At 41.4% G+C, this 16412-nt stretch overlaps 1 protein-coding gene across 19 annotated transcripts in view; it reads right to left on the reverse strand.

Moving 5' to 3' along the window:
- The window catches only part of LOC115160590 (E3 ubiquitin-protein ligase MYCBP2), a 342793-nt gene that overhangs the window by 223987 nt on the left and 102394 nt on the right, over nucleotides 1-16412 (reverse strand). For all 19 annotated transcript variants that reach the window (XM_029710772.1, XM_029710779.1, XM_029710778.1 and 16 more), the window contains exons 12-15: nucleotides 3479-3683; nucleotides 3121-3285; nucleotides 2626-2784; nucleotides 1793-1997 (exon numbers count right to left, since the gene is read on the reverse strand). In XM_029710772.1, coding sequence (XP_029566632.1) covers nucleotides 1793-1997; nucleotides 2626-2784; nucleotides 3121-3285; nucleotides 3479-3683 — 734 coding nt within the window. The remainder of the gene's footprint in view (nucleotides 1-1792; nucleotides 1998-2625; nucleotides 2785-3120; nucleotides 3286-3478; nucleotides 3684-16412) is intronic.

Here is a 16412-nt window from a genome sequence, read left to right on the forward strand (position 1 = left end):
ACAGGGACACCTCCAATTGACTCAAATGATGTCAATCAGCCTTTCAGAAGCTTCTAAAGCCATGACATCATTTTCTGGAATTTTCCAAGCTGTTTAAAGGCACAGTCAACTTAGTGTATGTAAACTTCTGACCCACTGGAATTGTGACACACTGAATTATAAGTGAAATAATCTGTCTGTAAACAATTGTTGGAAAAGTTACTTGTGTCATGCAAAGTAGATGTCCTAACCGACTTGCCAAAACTATAGTTTGTTTACAAAAAATTTGTGGAGTGGTTGAAAAAAGAGTTTTAATGACTCCAACCTAAGTGTATGTAAACTTCCGACTTTAGGTACTCATTTAGGTAGGTTACCTTTGGGTTCTTGGGCACAGGAATTATGGTGGTCTGCTTGAAACATGCTGGTATTACATAATCGGTCACGGACAGCTTGAAAATGTCAGTGAAGACACTTGCCAGTTTGTCAGCACATGCTCGGAGTACACATCCTGTTAATCCGTTTGGCCCTGCAGCCTTGTGAATGTTGACCTGTTTATAGGTCTTTCTCACATCACACAGTCGGCCGGAACAGCTGGTGCTCTCATGCATGCTTCAGTTTTGCTTGCCTCAAAGCGAGCATAGAAGTCATTTAGCTGGTCTGGTAGACTGGTGTCACAGGGCAGCTTGCGGCTGTGCTTCCCTTTGTAGTCCGTAATAGTTTGCGTCGAGTGTAGGTACGATTCAATCGAGTGTAGGTACGGTGTAGTACGATTCAATCTTAGTCCTGTATTGAGAAGTTGCCTGTTTGATGGTTCATCGGAGGGCATAGCAGAATTTCTTATAAGCATCCGGGTTAGAGTTCCGCTCCTTGAAAGCGGCAGCTCTAGCATTTAGCTCAGTGCGGATGTTGCCTGTGATCCATGGCTTCTGGTCGGGAATGTACGTACGGTCACTGAGGGGACGACGTCATCGATGCACTTATTGATGAAAGCAGTGACTGATGTGGTGTACTCCTCATTGCCATCGGAAGAATCCTGTAACATATTCCAGTCTGTATTCTGTATTGACCGAGTCACTGGTACCTCCTGCTTTATTTTTTGCTTGCAAGCAGGAATCAGGAGGATAGAGTTATGGTCACATTTGCCAAATGAAGGGTGAGGGAGAGCTATGTACACGTCTCTGTGTGTGGAGAAAGGTGGTCTAGAGTTTTTTATCTTCCGGTTACACATTTAACATGCTGGTAGAAATGAGGTCAAATGGATTTAAGTTCCCCTGCATTCAAGTTCCCGGCCACTAGGAGCGCTGCCTCAATGAGCATATTCTTGTATGCTAATGGCCTTATACAGCTCGTTGAGTGCCGTCTTAGTGCCAGCATCGGTTTGTGGTGGTAAATAGACAGCTACGAAAAATATAGATGAAAACTCTTGGTAAATAGTGTGGTCTTCAGCTTACTGATTTGTAAAGACAGAGCACAAGGCACTAGCAAGTAGACGTGCCAAAAAACCCTAATCATGAAAACATACATTTTAGTCATTTAGCAGACGGTCTTATCCAGAGCGACTTACAGGAACAATTAGGGTTAAGTGACTTGCTCAAGGGCACATGGACAGAATATTTTACCTAGTCTGCTCGGGGATTCGAACCAGCAACCTTTCAGTTACTGGCTCAACGCTCTTAACTGCTAGGCTCCCTGCCGCCCGTAGACCCAACCATAAATGTACTTTCTCTTAACAAAGATAAACCAACTAGTGAATGGTGGGTGTGTGTGTGTGTGTGTGCGTGTGTGTGTCTGCCTCTTCGTCAAGTTTCCTTACCCTCCGGGTACTCTGTCAGGCCGTCCGCTGCTGACACAGCTGGCTCCATAGCCGGTGCAGTCTCCACACACGGTGCACACCATGCACTGATCCAGCTTCCACTTGTGCATGCCCGGCTGGCACATCATGCTCTTCTCCTCCTTCTCCTCCAGCTCATCTTCCAGGTCTTCATCCATGGCCGTCGCCATGCTTTCCACGCCAAATGCTACAGGGGGTAGGGAAGATGTTTACATGAATGGGTGATAAACGCAAAATACACAATTTATACACGCAAAGAAAGAGGTGTTTGGTGTGCATACGTGATAAGAGAATTATCTAATAAAGGTAAATGAATCAATAAACCATGATGAATTATTAGTCACTGGAGAGGGAAAGAAATGTGTGTATGCAATTAGTATAGAGAGATAGAGAAGCAGATGGTCAAGGGAGTAAAACCTTAGAGAGTTCCTAACCTTGAAGGAAAGGAACAGGCTGAGCCAGAAGGTGATAAACAGTGTGAGAAGTTTATGGGGGTTGCAGGTCACCAACGGATTGTGTGTAAATGCATGTGCGTAAGTAAGCAAGAACTATATAATGACTGTTTTGTTATCCTGACGCCAGAACGTTCTCTGAATAAAGCTACAGAAACCTTTTGCAGAAAGCTGAGTCCTTGCCTAATTATTTGAACCCATTGTCTTACAAACCTTGGGAATTAGTCAAGGCGAATTGATTATTGATTATTATCATCAAGATATAAAATTCTTATAACAATACGGTATATTAAAGTTTGTTTGTGTTGTGTGGTAATTTGTGTGCTCGTGCATGCTCATGTGTGTGTCCGTCATGCATGTTACCTTTCCCCGCCTGGTTCATGGCCCCTGTTTCTCGGCCACACTGGCCCTTGTTGTTTACCCCAAACGTCCAGACCTCGCCACTCTTAGTCAGGACACAGGTGTGGGCCTTCCCCATGGCTACCTGGGTTACAATGTGACCCTTCAGGTCTGACACCTGGCCTGAAGGGGGCACAAGAGAAAGGAGAAAACATTGATACTGTATAGTGACTGTTAAAGACCTAGCCTTATCCTGACTGAATCATGGTACATTTCACTAAACTGAGCTGAATTTCCAGGCTATAAAAGACCCTTATCAAACCAACATGGCTTTTCAAAAGCTTACTTTGATATCCATGTTGTAATATTTCAGACGTGAACATTTGCACAAATGATCCCTACCCAGATTAACCCTCTCTCTGTCCCACTCAAGTTCATCAGCATCACTAACACAAATTAACATTTGCACTAGCCAACACAACCCAAATGTACCCTTTCCCTAGTCTCTATCCCACTCACAGGTGCTGTCACTGTAGATAGCGTCCTTGCCAAACATGTATAGCTCTCCATCCTTGGTGACGATGCTGCTGCTGCCGTTGTTGCAGGCCGTGTTCACCGCCGTCTTGGTCTCCAGCTTCATCATCTTCTTGGGCTTGTAGGGCTTCGGCTGGCGCCTGCTCTTGGCTGTAGAGTAGAAGCAAAACAGAGAATCATCTCTATGCAAGAGGCACACAAAGTTGGTTGGAGATTATTCTGAATACAGTGCCTTTTCCCTTCCCTCTCCCATGAATAATCATATATCATGACTTATTGGTGTGTGTGCTGTAATTTACGCGTGTTCTTGTCTGTGTAGGTTTGTGTTCACATCCATACTTACTGGACTCTCCATCTTCTCCCTTGCTCGCGGAGCCAGTGAAGAACACGCTGCCATCCTCTGCCACCAGCAGGGCGTGCGAGCCGTCGTGGCCCACCGAGAACTGGACGATCTTAGGTGACTTGGTGATGGGCAGTTCCACCCATTTACCTGCCGACGGACCACCCTGCTTGATGCCCAGGCTCTGGTACTTCCCTGTGTAGTAGATCTGAGGAAGGAGAGGAGGGGTGAGAGAGAGAGGCAAGGGGAGAGAGAGAAAATATTTTAATAGGAACTGTCGCAAAAAAAAAAACTTTTTCTAATGACGTATCAACTATTAAGCCCAAAATGTACTAGCTAGTGTAAAAACTACAATTCTGGACATAGTCAGAGCCACTTCTGACTGAAAAGTAATTTTACCGAAATCCCTCATTTGTTTAAGAATAACATTCCCTATTCCGTCAACCCTTGCTCTCTTAACATGACACATGTATGCATTGCATGCATGTGACCAAAGACCTAGACGCACAGGACTAGTATTACTAGAGGACATTGGTTATGTAATTTTACTCCAGAATGCCCGTTATTCCAGAGGACGATTCGGAAAGGATTTTTTTTTTCTTCTCCAACGAATTTACAGTTATGACGGAAGATACAGTATCTCAACATGTCCAGGTGACAGGGACACACTGATAACTCCAACTTGGTTCCCAAGTTTCTAAACCATACCAAACCATCTTTCTATAGTGTCGCAATATTATTAGAATTGAGGAAGTGTGATCATAATCATTAGGATATTTTAGCAATCCGCAGTACGTCCTAAATGCACCCCAGCCTTCAGTTGTGAGCTAAACAGTGCAATTGCACTTGAGATGCATTTTAAGGCTATGGATGACAAAGTTCAATTGTAATTTCCAAACATTTAGGTCAGTTGCATGCTGCTTTGCGATCATTTAACAGTAAGGGTTGCATTAAATAGGCTCAATATTTTTGACTGATACATTTGACAATACACATTTCATACGCACAAAACGCATAAACAAAAGCATTCACTATGAAATTGGTAGTCCAATCATATATAGCTTATGCACAGCAATTAGTTCAATTTAGCTAATCAGTTATTGTTTTCTTGCGCAAACAACAAGCAACACCTGTCAAACTCAGACATTTATCCCAAAATACAGGGATGTCGATTCGCAAGGGACTAATATTATCAGAGGACCATGGAGTTCGACAAAACACAGTGCATTATTCTGGCTGGAATTGTTACTCTCCTGCCATATAAAAATGACAGATGTGGTGTTTTGTGCTCGTGCACATAATTACATTACCCGTCCTCCACCAGCAAAACGAATCCCTTTGAAATAGGGCACAATAGGGCCTGAGCTACAGCATATCATAAACACATCAATAAATTGGTTATAACAAACTCTAAACACTAACATATGACAGAAAATTGGATGCAGAGGACGTGATTATAGATAATCCTGAATGAATCGTGAACAATGATGAGTGAGAAAGTTAGAGGGTCAAAAATCCTACCCCCAAGACATGCTTACCTCTCACCATTATCAATAACAGGAGCGGTTAGCATGTTTGGGGGTATGATCTTTGACCCTCTGTAACGTGTGTGTGTGTGTGTGTGTGTGTTGAGTCACAGGTCAACTGCTCCTATTTTTACATTGGCTCCTCTGGCTGGCTGGAACAGAGAGGGTAATCTGCAGATAAAGCCAGCAGTAGTGATTACGGCCTTCTCAGTGATACAGCAGGCTAGACTAGGGCCTGGCTAGCTAGCTCTGCTAAACTATCTTACAGGGCCTACAATACGACACCCATACACAGACACAGAGGCAAAGACATACACTTAGTCAAAACGAACTTGATCCTGGCATTTAGAGAAGGTAAACACACAAGCAGTTATAATTACAAACAAGCTCACGTAAACATATACCTCACCTATAATTTCCTATAAGTATTACTATGTAGGCCTAATGTTTGTTTTTTGCGGACCCCAGGAAGAGCAGCTTCCAGCTAAATGGGGATTGGGGATCCAAATAAACTATCCCACAAACATGGTTGTATTTCCATCTGTCACTTAGGCATCCAGATAGGTCCATACTACAGTATATTTTGTTGTTTGGGAATTATAGGATCTCCCAGTGCTGGTGGTTGGTCAGTGTTTTCCCTCCTGCAGGCCCTGCTTTGCTTAACTGGGAAGAATGGGTGGCACAGACAGCAGTAGGGCAACACAGCAGTAGACAGATTGCTCTGCTAGATGGATGGAATAACCAATGATTTCCAGTTATTTAAGCATAGAAGTGGCACAATCTTGTCTCGAAGCTCTACAGACAATTCCTTCAACCTCATGGCTTGGTTTTTGCCCTGACATGCATTGTCAACTGTAGGACCTTATATGGACAGGTGTGTGCCTTTCCAAATCATGTCCAATAAATTGAATTTACCACAGGTGGACTCCAATCAAGTTGTAGAAACATCTCAAGGATGATCAATGGAAACAAGATGCACCTGAGCTGAATTTTTAGTCTCATAGCAAAGGGTCTGAATACATATGCAAATAAAGTATCTGTTTTTTATTTTTAATACATTTGCAAAAATGTTTAAAAACCTGTTTTCACTTTGTCATTATTTTTTTACTCTGCCTATAAATCATTATCTCTGCGACACGGATTGAGTTGCTGTGTCTCTTCTCAAGGAGGCTTCGCCATACAGAGGAAAAATTGTGCACTTTGTGCGTTGCAGGAGCTGTATATACTAAGCTCTCTTCAACTGTTCACTCGCTGAGGACTATAGAGAAGTGGCTACTCTTAGCAAACAGATTAAGAACTTGCACAATCTACTGGGGAAAGCCAACCCTGCCTACCATCTCTACACCACAGGCTGGACGCCGTGCTGAGAGTATCAACACCAACACCTTCCAGGGACCCCTCCCCGAAGAAGTCTCCCACTCCCGATACTGTCACCATTCCAGCTGCGCAACCATGGAAGCACGTCACCTGCCATAGGCCAAATGGAGGGAAGCAACCTGTGGCGAGTGGGGCACTTCGGCGTTGGGAAGCCCAACTCAAATCCAGTTGCCGAAAATATTAGCTCTCCTGGCTTCGAAGGTTCCAGGGCTATCGTCCCCTATTCTGCCTCGGATCACCGGACCTTGAGGGTGTCTGATGCACCGGCTCCTCCTTAAGCCACAATGGGTTTTGTGTTAGGTTCAAGGTGCAAAAACTGCCAGACCTCCTGCAATCTCACCAGCCGTTATAAATCGGCAGCTCTATGCTGAGAAACCACTCAGTTCCCAGGGCAAATACATTGTGCTATCCTGGGGCTCGGGTACAGGACATTACAAGGCTGCTTCCTACCGTTTTTACGCCAGAACACGGGAGCTGTCGCAGTCATAGTACATGTGGGATCTAATGACATTAGGATAGCTAACTCGGAACAGCTGAAAACTGGATTTTTAAGAACTGATTGGAACTCTGAAAGACTCCAACAAGCATCCAATTGTTTAAGGCCCAATGCGATCACTGAATCGTGGCATGGAAAGATTCAGTAGGTTGTCCGTACAACACGACTGGCAACGAGTCTACTGTAACTCTGCTGGAGTTACTATTGTGGATAACTTTTGAAAACATAAGGTGCTCTACAGAGAGGATGGGGTCCATCCAAATCATCTTGGTGCCTGGACTCTATCCTCGCATTTCAAGGCTGCACTGAGAAATGGACTTATTAACACTCCAAATTCCACTCAAGTAACCCCAAACGTAAATTAAATCAGCCTTGTCATCATACTGCAGGCCCGCAACAGGTAACCCGGTTAACCCACATCCTCGCTTGAGGCATAGGCCCAATGGTTCAGTTCTTGACCATATTGTACCTATATCAATTCAAATCAATCCCAAGGTATTTTCAAATAAGGGGTTAACTATTGATCATAGTAATGTTGTATTAGAGACTCCATCTGACCTAAAATCCCGCAGATGTGGTCTTCGATTTGTTCATGGAAATTCTGGCTTCTCAATCCAAAGTGGACATTCTGGTAATTTCTAAGACATAGTTGAATAATTCTGTGCTGGACTCTGATGTGTCTGTCTGGTTATAATGTTTACAGATCGGACAGAATTGGCAGAGGTGGGTGTGTTGTGATATTTACCAAGGGAAATGTAAGTGGTTCTGTATCTCTTGCTGCCTCTGTCCCTAAGGAATTTGTTCTTAATGTGGGCCTTGGTCATAACAAACAGCTGACACTAGTAGGAGTGTTTCACCCTCCCTCATATTCTCTTAACAATATATCTTAAGTGCGTCCGCATGTTGATTTTGTCCATCCACAACAGACGTGATCAGGACATGCAGGTCAAAACACATGAAACATTCATGGACATTTAGCTAGCTAGATTGCTGTCACCCTCATGGGTATATGCTTCTAAAATCTAATGAGGATATGGGAGAGGCGGGACAATGCAGCAGTGCCTGGCAATGCAGCAGTTCATTGACGCGCAAGCAGTTTGGATGAAAGCAGTCATTTAAGTATGGCAAATATGAACTATTCATTTTGGTTGATTTTAATATTGATTGGAGGACACCAGTGTCAGATACGTTGAAAGGTATTTGCTCTGAGCTAAACCTGTATCAACTAAGCCTACATGGCAGAATCATAAAGGTCCAACTAAATCAACCTGGATTCATGTTATTTTGATGAATACTTCAAATACAGTACCAGTCAAAAGTTTGGACACACCTACTCATTCAAGGGCTTTTCTTATTTTTACTATTTTCTACATTCTATAATAATAGTGAAAACATCAAAACAACACATGGAATCATGTAGTAAGCTGTAGTAAATCATGTGTTAAGCAAATCAAAATATATTTTAGAAACCTCAAAGTAGCCACCCTTTGCCTTCATGACAGCTTTGCACACTCTTGGCATTCTCTCAACCAGTTTCCCCTGAAATGCTTTTCCAACAGTCTTGAAGGAGTTCCCACATATGCTGAGCACTTGTTGGCTGCTTTTCCTTCACTCTGCGGTCTGACTCATCCCAAACCGTCTCAATTTGGTTGAGATCGGGGGATTGTGGAGGCAAGGTCATCTTGTGCAGCACTCCATCACTCTCATTCTTGGTAAAATAGCCCTTACACAGCCTGGAGGTCTGTTGGGTCATTGTCCTGTTGAAAAACAAAATGACAGTTCCACTAAGCCCAAACCAGATGGGATGGCGTATCGCTGCAGAATTCTGTGGTAGCCATGCTGGTTAAGTGTGCCTTGAATTATAAATACATCAGACAGCGTCACCATCAAAGCACCCCCACACCATAACACTACCTCCTCCATGCTTTAAGGTGGGAAATACACATGCGGAGATCATCTGTTCACCCACCCCGCGTCTCACAAAGACATGGCGGTTGGAACCAAAAATCTCTAATTTGGACTTTAGACCAAAGGACACCGGTCGAATGTCAATTGCTCATGTTTCTTGGCCCAAGCAAGTCTTCTTATTGGTGTCCTTTAGTAGTGGTTTCTTTGCAGCAATTCAACCATGAAGGCCTGATCCACACAATCTCCTCTGAACAGTTGATGTTGAGATGTGTCTGTTACTTGAACTCTGTGAAGCATTTATTTGGGCTGCCATTTCTGAGGATGTAAATGTAATGATGGACTGTAGTTTCTCTTTGCTTATTTGAACTGTTCTTGCCATAATATGGACTTGGTCTTTTAGCAAATAGGGCTATCTTCTGTATACCACCCCTTCCTTGTCACAACACAACTGATTGGCTCAAAAGCATTAAGGAAAGAACTTGCCTTCCCTGTAGCTCAGTTGGTAGAGCATGGTGTTTGCAACACCAGGGTTGTGGGTTCGATTCCCACGGGGGGCCAGCACAGAAAAAAAATAAATAAATAAATAAATAAATAAAATAATAATAATTGTATGAAATTGTATGAAATGTATGCATTCACTACTGTAAGTCGCTCTGGATAAGAGCGTCTGCTAAATGACGTAAATGTAAAATGTAAATGTAACAAGGCACACCTGTTAATTGAAATGTATTAAAGGTGACTACCTCATGAAGCTGGTTGCGAGAAAGCCAAGAGTGTGCAAAGCTGTCTTCAAGGCAAAGGGCGGCTTCTTTGAAGAATCTCAAATATAAAATATATTTTGATTTGTTTAACACCTTTTGCTTACTACATGATTCCATATGTTATATCATAATTGTGATGTCTTCATTATTATTCTACAATGTAGAAAAGAGTATAAATAAAGAAAAACCCTTGAATGAGTAGGTGTTCTAAAATATTTGACCGGTAGCGAATTGCTAATATAAATAAAAAAGTAATGGTGTTGGAGGGGATGAGTGGAGCTGAAGGGTGGGACTAAAAACAACAAATCAAATTGTATTTGTCACATGCACCGAATAGGTTACAGTGAAATACTTACAATCCCTTAACCAACAATGCAGTTAAGAAAAAATAAGTGTTAATAAAGTATTTACTAAATAAACTGAAGTAAACGATAAATAAATAAAAAGAAACAAAATAAAATAGAAAAACAAAAAATTATGGAGCAACAAAATAACTAACGAGGCTATATACAGGGGCTACCGGTATAGAGTCAATGTGCGGGGGCAGAGGTTAGTCAAGCCCTTCAGCTAGATTATGTCCGTCTAAGTCCCCTGAATGCTTCTGTCGATCCTATAGCTATTGTACACAGTAATCGTCTGTCTATTAACCAGAGTTATACTGTTAGCACTGAGGCGGTGTGCCCAAGTAGGAAGTGTGCTGTGTGCAGCTCACCCTGCACCATCAGCTCAAACATAAATCTCTCTGTCTTGTCTACTTCTGATAAGCCGCTCAGTAAAGAAATCAAAACAATCAGGCATCACAGAAAAGTGCTAAATATCACCCACCTTAACATAAGAAACAAGAAACAAAGGTTTGTGAAATCAATAACTTGCTAGTAACAGATGACATTCATATACTGACTATCTCTGAAACGCACTTAGATACCAATACATGGTTTTACATCTACAGAAATGCCAATGGGGTTGGTGTTGCGGTCTATATTCAGAGCCACATTCCAGTAAAGTTAAGAGAGGATCTCATGTCAAGTACTGTTGAAGTAATATGGATACAGGTTCATCTGCCTCACCTAAAGCCCATTCTTGTGGGAAGCTGCTATAGACCACCAAGCGCTAACAGTCAGTATCTGGATAATGTGTGAAATGATTGATACTGTATGTGATATCAACAGAGAAGTATATATTTCTGGGTGACCTACAGTTGAAGTTGTCAGAAGTTCATGTTGCAGTCATTAAAACTCGTTTTTCAACCACTCCACAAATTTCATGTTAACAAACTATAGTTTTGGCAAGTCGGTTAGGACATCTACTTTGTGCATGACACAAGTCATTTTTCCAACAATTGTTTACAGACAGATTATTTCACTTATAACTCACTGTATGACAATCCCAGTGGGTCAGAAGTTCACATCCACTTAGTTGACTGTGCCTTTAAACAGCATGGAGAATTCCAGAAAATGATGGCATGGCTTTAGAAGCTTCTGATAGGCTAATTAACATCCTCTGAGTCAATTGGAGGTGTACCTGTGGATGTATTTCAAGGCCTACCCTCAGTGCCTCTTTGCTTGACATCATGGGAAAATATAAATAAATCAGCTAAGACCTCAGAAAACAAAGTGTAGACCTCCACAAGTCTGGTTCATCCTTGGGAGCAATTTCCAAACGCCTGAAGGTACTGCGTTCATCAGTACAAACAATAGTAAGCAAGTATAAACACCATGGGACCACGCAACCGTCAGACCGCTCAGGAAGTAGACTCGTTCTGTCTCCCAGAGATGAACGTACTTTACATGCAAATCAATCCCAGAAGAACAGCAAAGGACCTTGAAGATACTGGAGGATACAGGTGCAAAAGTATCTATATCCACAGGAAAACAAGTCATATATCGACATAACCTGAAAGGCCGCTCAGCAAGGAAGAAGCCACTGCTCCAAAACCGGCATAAAAAAGTCAGACTACGGTTTGCACCTGCACATGGGGACAAAGATCATACTTTTTTGAGAAATGTCATCTGGTCTGATGAAACAAAAATAGAACTGTTTGGCCATAATGACCATCGTCATGTTTGGAGGAAAAAGGGGGAGGCTTGCAAGCCAAAGAACACCATCCCAACCGTGAAGCACGGGGGTGGCAGCATCATGTTGTGGGGTTGCTTTGCTGCAGGAGGGACTGGTGCACTTCACAAAATAGATGGCATCATAAAGGTGAGAAAATTATGTGGATATATTGAAGCAACATCTCAAGACATCAGTCAGGAAGTTAAAGCTTGGTCGCATCGCAAATGGGTCTTCAAAATGAACAATGACCACAAGCATACTTCCAAAGTTGTGGCAAAATGGCTTAAGGACAATGTCAAGGTATTGGAGTGGCCATCACAAAGCCCTGACCTCAATCTTATAGACAATTTGTGGGCAGAACTGAAAAAGGGTGTGCGAGCAAGCAGGCCTACAAACCTGACTCAGTTACACCAGCTCTGTCAGGAGGAATGGGCCATAATTCACCCAACTTATTGTGGGAAGCTTGTGGAAGGCTACCTGAAACGTTTGACCCAAGTTAAACAATTTAAAGGCAATGCTACCAAATACTAATTGAGTGTATGTAAACTTCATACCCACTGGGAATGTGATGAAAGAAATAAAAGCTGAAATAAACCATTCTCTACTATTATTCTGACATTTCACATTTTTAAAATAAAGTGGTGATCCTAACTGACCTAAGACAGATCATTTTTACTTGGATTAAATATCAGGAATTGTGAAAAACTGAGTTTAAATGCATTTGGCTAAGGTGTATGTAAACATCCGACTTCAACTGTAAATATTGACTGCCTTTCCTCAAGCTGCCCACTCAGAAAAAGCTTCAAAACTGTAACCAGTGCCTGAAAACTGGTTCAGGTTATCAGTCAACTTACCAAGGTAGTTAAAAATAGTACAGGAATGAAATCATCGATATGTATTGATCAGAAATTAGCTTGAAAGCAGTATCCAAATCCATCAAATGTAGTGATCACAATATAGTAGCCATATCTAGGAAAACCAAAGTTCCAAAGTCTGGACCTAATTGAGTGTGTAAGAGGTCCGGCAAGAGGTTTTGTAGGGATTCCTATGTTGATGATGTAAATAACATTTGCTGGTGTGTAATGAGGAGCAACCAAATGATGCGCTTGAAAAAATTATGAAATTGGTTACACCCACTAACAAAATGACTAAAAACTTAAATCCCCTTGGATTGATGAGGAATTCAAAAATGGTATGGTTGAGAGGGATGAGGCAAAATGAATGGCAAATAATTCTGGCTGCATGACCGATTGGCAAACCGACTGCAAATTGAGAAATCATGTGAATGAACAGCACAAAAAGAAAAAGAAACTACACTATGAAACAAACAAATGATATAAAGAATGATAGTAAAAAGCTTTGGAGAAAATGAAATGAACTTTTGGGAAAAAAGGGCCAACTCAGCTTGATCATTCATTGAAACAGATGGCTCATTCATCAAAAAACCTGAGGTTGGCAACTAGTTTAAAGGTTTTTTAATTGGCAAGATTAGTCAACTTAAGCATGACATGCAAGCAACAAATGTCGAACTGGTGACTTCCGGTCGAGCGATGTAAGAAGACGTTTGAATTTTTAAATGCCGCTGTTAGTTTTTATGGGGATGTATTAGTTAAGTTATATTGTTCTTATCAATTTACATGGTACCATGAGCAAGACCAACCCGAAGAGAAATGCTACGACTAACACATCGAAGGCCAAACCAACTACGCAAACACTGAAAATGGCTGCCGCGACCAGCCCTCCTGCAGAGACGCAGGCCTTGTCTATGACCACGCTTGTAGCTGAGGTAGCTAAACAAATGAGTAGCCAGCACTTCACTGGCACCTAACCAAACTTCCATTGACGACTTTCAAGTAACGGTCGACACGTTTGGGCGACGCCTCACTACACTAGAAGGTTTCTCCACTGACAAAACCGAACGCAGTACCGAGATAGATGCAGCTGTCTCTCACATGAAACGGCCAACACAGCTCTACTTTCCAAGTAGATATACACATACACATATACACACAAAAAATATATACACATATATGCATACATACACACACACACATTTATATATACACACATATACACATACATAGTTATTTACACATATACATATATACACATACATACATACATACATACATACATACTTATTTACACATACTTATTTACACAAGAGGTCGACCGATTTTATTCGGAATTGCCGATTAATTTGGGCCGATTTCACGTTTTCATAACAATCGGAAATCGGTATTTTTGGACGCTGATTTGGCCGATTTTTGAATTTCTTGAAATTTAATTTTTTTAGACCTTTATTTAACTAGGCAAGTCAGTTAAGAACACATTCTTATTTTCAATGACGGCCTAGGTACGGTGGGTTAACCTCTACGGGCTAGGGGGCAGCATTGAGAATTTTGGAAAAAATATGTGCCCATTTTTAACTGCCTCCTACACCAACTCAGAAGCTAGAAAATGCATATTATTGTTCAGGTTTGGATAGAAAACATCCTAAAGTTTCTAAAACTGTTTGAATGGTGTCTGTGAGTATAACAGAACTCATTTGGCAGGCAAAACCCTGAGACAGATTCTGACAGGAAGTGGATACCTGATGTGTTGAATTGACTTTAAGCCTATGCCATTGAAAAACAAAGGGGCTGATGAATGTTTTGGCACTTCCTATTGCTTCCACAAGATGTCACCAGCCTTTACAAAGTGTTTTGAGTCTTCTACTCTGAGATCTGACCGAACAAGAGCCGTGGAACGGTGATGGCCGATTAGACACCTGGCGTGCGAGTTCATGTTGGGTACTCTCGTTCCAATACGTTTTAAAAGAGAACCCAATCGTCCGCCTTGAATTTTATTCATGTTCTGGTTAAAAAAGGCACTAATGATTTATGCGATACAACGTTTGACATGTTTGAACGAACGTAAATATATTTTTTCCGTTCGTGAAGTGAAGTGAAGTCCGGCTGGCTTAGATCATGTGCTAACAACACGGAGCTTTTTGGACATAAATGATAAGCTTTTTTGAACAAAACTACATTCGTTATGGACCTGGGATTCCTGGAAGTGACATCTGATGAAGAGAATCAAAAGGTAATGGATTATTTACATAGTATTTTCGATTTTAGATCTCTCCAACATGGCGGTTAGTCTGTATTGCAAAGCGTATTTTTCTGGGCGCAGTGCTCAGATTATTGCAAAGTGTGATTTCCCAGTAAGGTTATTTTTAAATCTGGCAAGTCGATTGCGTTCAAGAGATGTAAATCTATAATTATTTGAATGACAATATAATATTTTACCAATGTTTTCTAATATTAATTAATTATTTCGTTGTGATGACTTGACTGCCGGTTATTGGAGGGAAACGATTTCCTGAACATCAACGCCATAGTAAAACGCTGTTTTTTGATATAAATATGAACTTGATAGAACTAAAAATGCATGCATTGTCTAACATAATGTCCTAGGAGTGTCATCTGATGGAGATTGTAAAAGGTTAGTGCATAATTTTAGCTGATTTTATGGTTTTGGTGACGCCTGTCTTTGAATTGACAATACATTACACACAGCTATTGTCAATGTACTCTACTAACATAACCTAACTTTATGCTTTCGCCGTAAAACCTTTTTGAAATCGGACAACGTGGTTAGATTAAGGAGATGTTTATCTTTCAAAGGGTGTAAGATAGTTGTATGTTTGAGAAATTTGAATTTTGACATTTATTTGGTTTCAAATTTGCCGCTCTTGAAATGCACCTGCTGTTGATAGGGTGCGCCACGGGTGGCACGCTAGCGTCCCACATAGCCCAAAGAAGTTAACCTGTTATGGATAGGGGGCAGTATTTTCACGGCTGGATAAAAAACGTACCCGATTTAATCTGATTATTACTCCTGCCCAGAAACTAGAATATGCATATAATTATTAGCTTTGGATAGAAAACACTCCAAAGTTTCTAAAACTGTTTGAATGGTGTCTGTGAGTATAACAGAACTCATTTGGCAGGCCAAAACATGAGATTCTGTTCAGGAAGTACCCTGTCTGACCATTTCTTCCCCTTGTTGATTCTCTCTATCCATTACAAAGGATCTCTGCTGTTACGTGACACTTCCTACGGCTTCCATGGGCCCTCAGAGCCCGGGAAAAAGCTGAATGACATAATTCAAAGCCCTGGCTGAAACACACGAGCGCTTTTGCTAAGTGGTCTATCAGCGGACAAAGGGCTTCATGCTCGTGCACGAGTCGACCCCGTGCTGTATTTTACATTTACATTTAAGTCATTTAGCAGACGCTCTTATCCAGAGCGACTTACAAATTGGATTTTCTTTCGGCTGTTTACCTAATTGCAGATTCCCGGTCGGAATATTATCGCTTTTTTACGAGAAAAATGGCATAAAAATTGATTTTAAACAGCGGTTGACATGCTTCGAAGTACGGTAATGAAATATTTAGAAATCTTTTGTCACGAAATGCACCATGCGCGCGACCCTTATTTACCATTCGGATAGTGTCTAGAACACACGAACAAAACGTCGCTGATGGAACATAACTATGGATTATTTTGGACCAAACCTACATTTGTTATTGAAGTAGAAGTCCTGGGAGTGCATTCTGACGAAGAACATCAAAGGTAATCAAACTTTTCTAATAGTAAATCTGATTTTGGTGAGTGCTAAACATGGTGGGTGTCTAAATAGCTAGCCCTGTGATGCCGGGCTATCTACTGAGAATATTGTAAAATGTGCTTTCACCGAAAAGCTATTTTAAAATCGGACATATCGAGTGCATAGAGGAGTTCTGTATCTATAATTCTTAAAATAATTGT

This window comes from Salmo trutta, chromosome 24 (genome assembly GCF_901001165.1).
Source record: "Salmo trutta chromosome 24, fSalTru1.1, whole genome shotgun sequence".
Taxonomy (NCBI): domain Eukaryota; kingdom Metazoa; phylum Chordata; class Actinopteri; order Salmoniformes; family Salmonidae; genus Salmo; species Salmo trutta.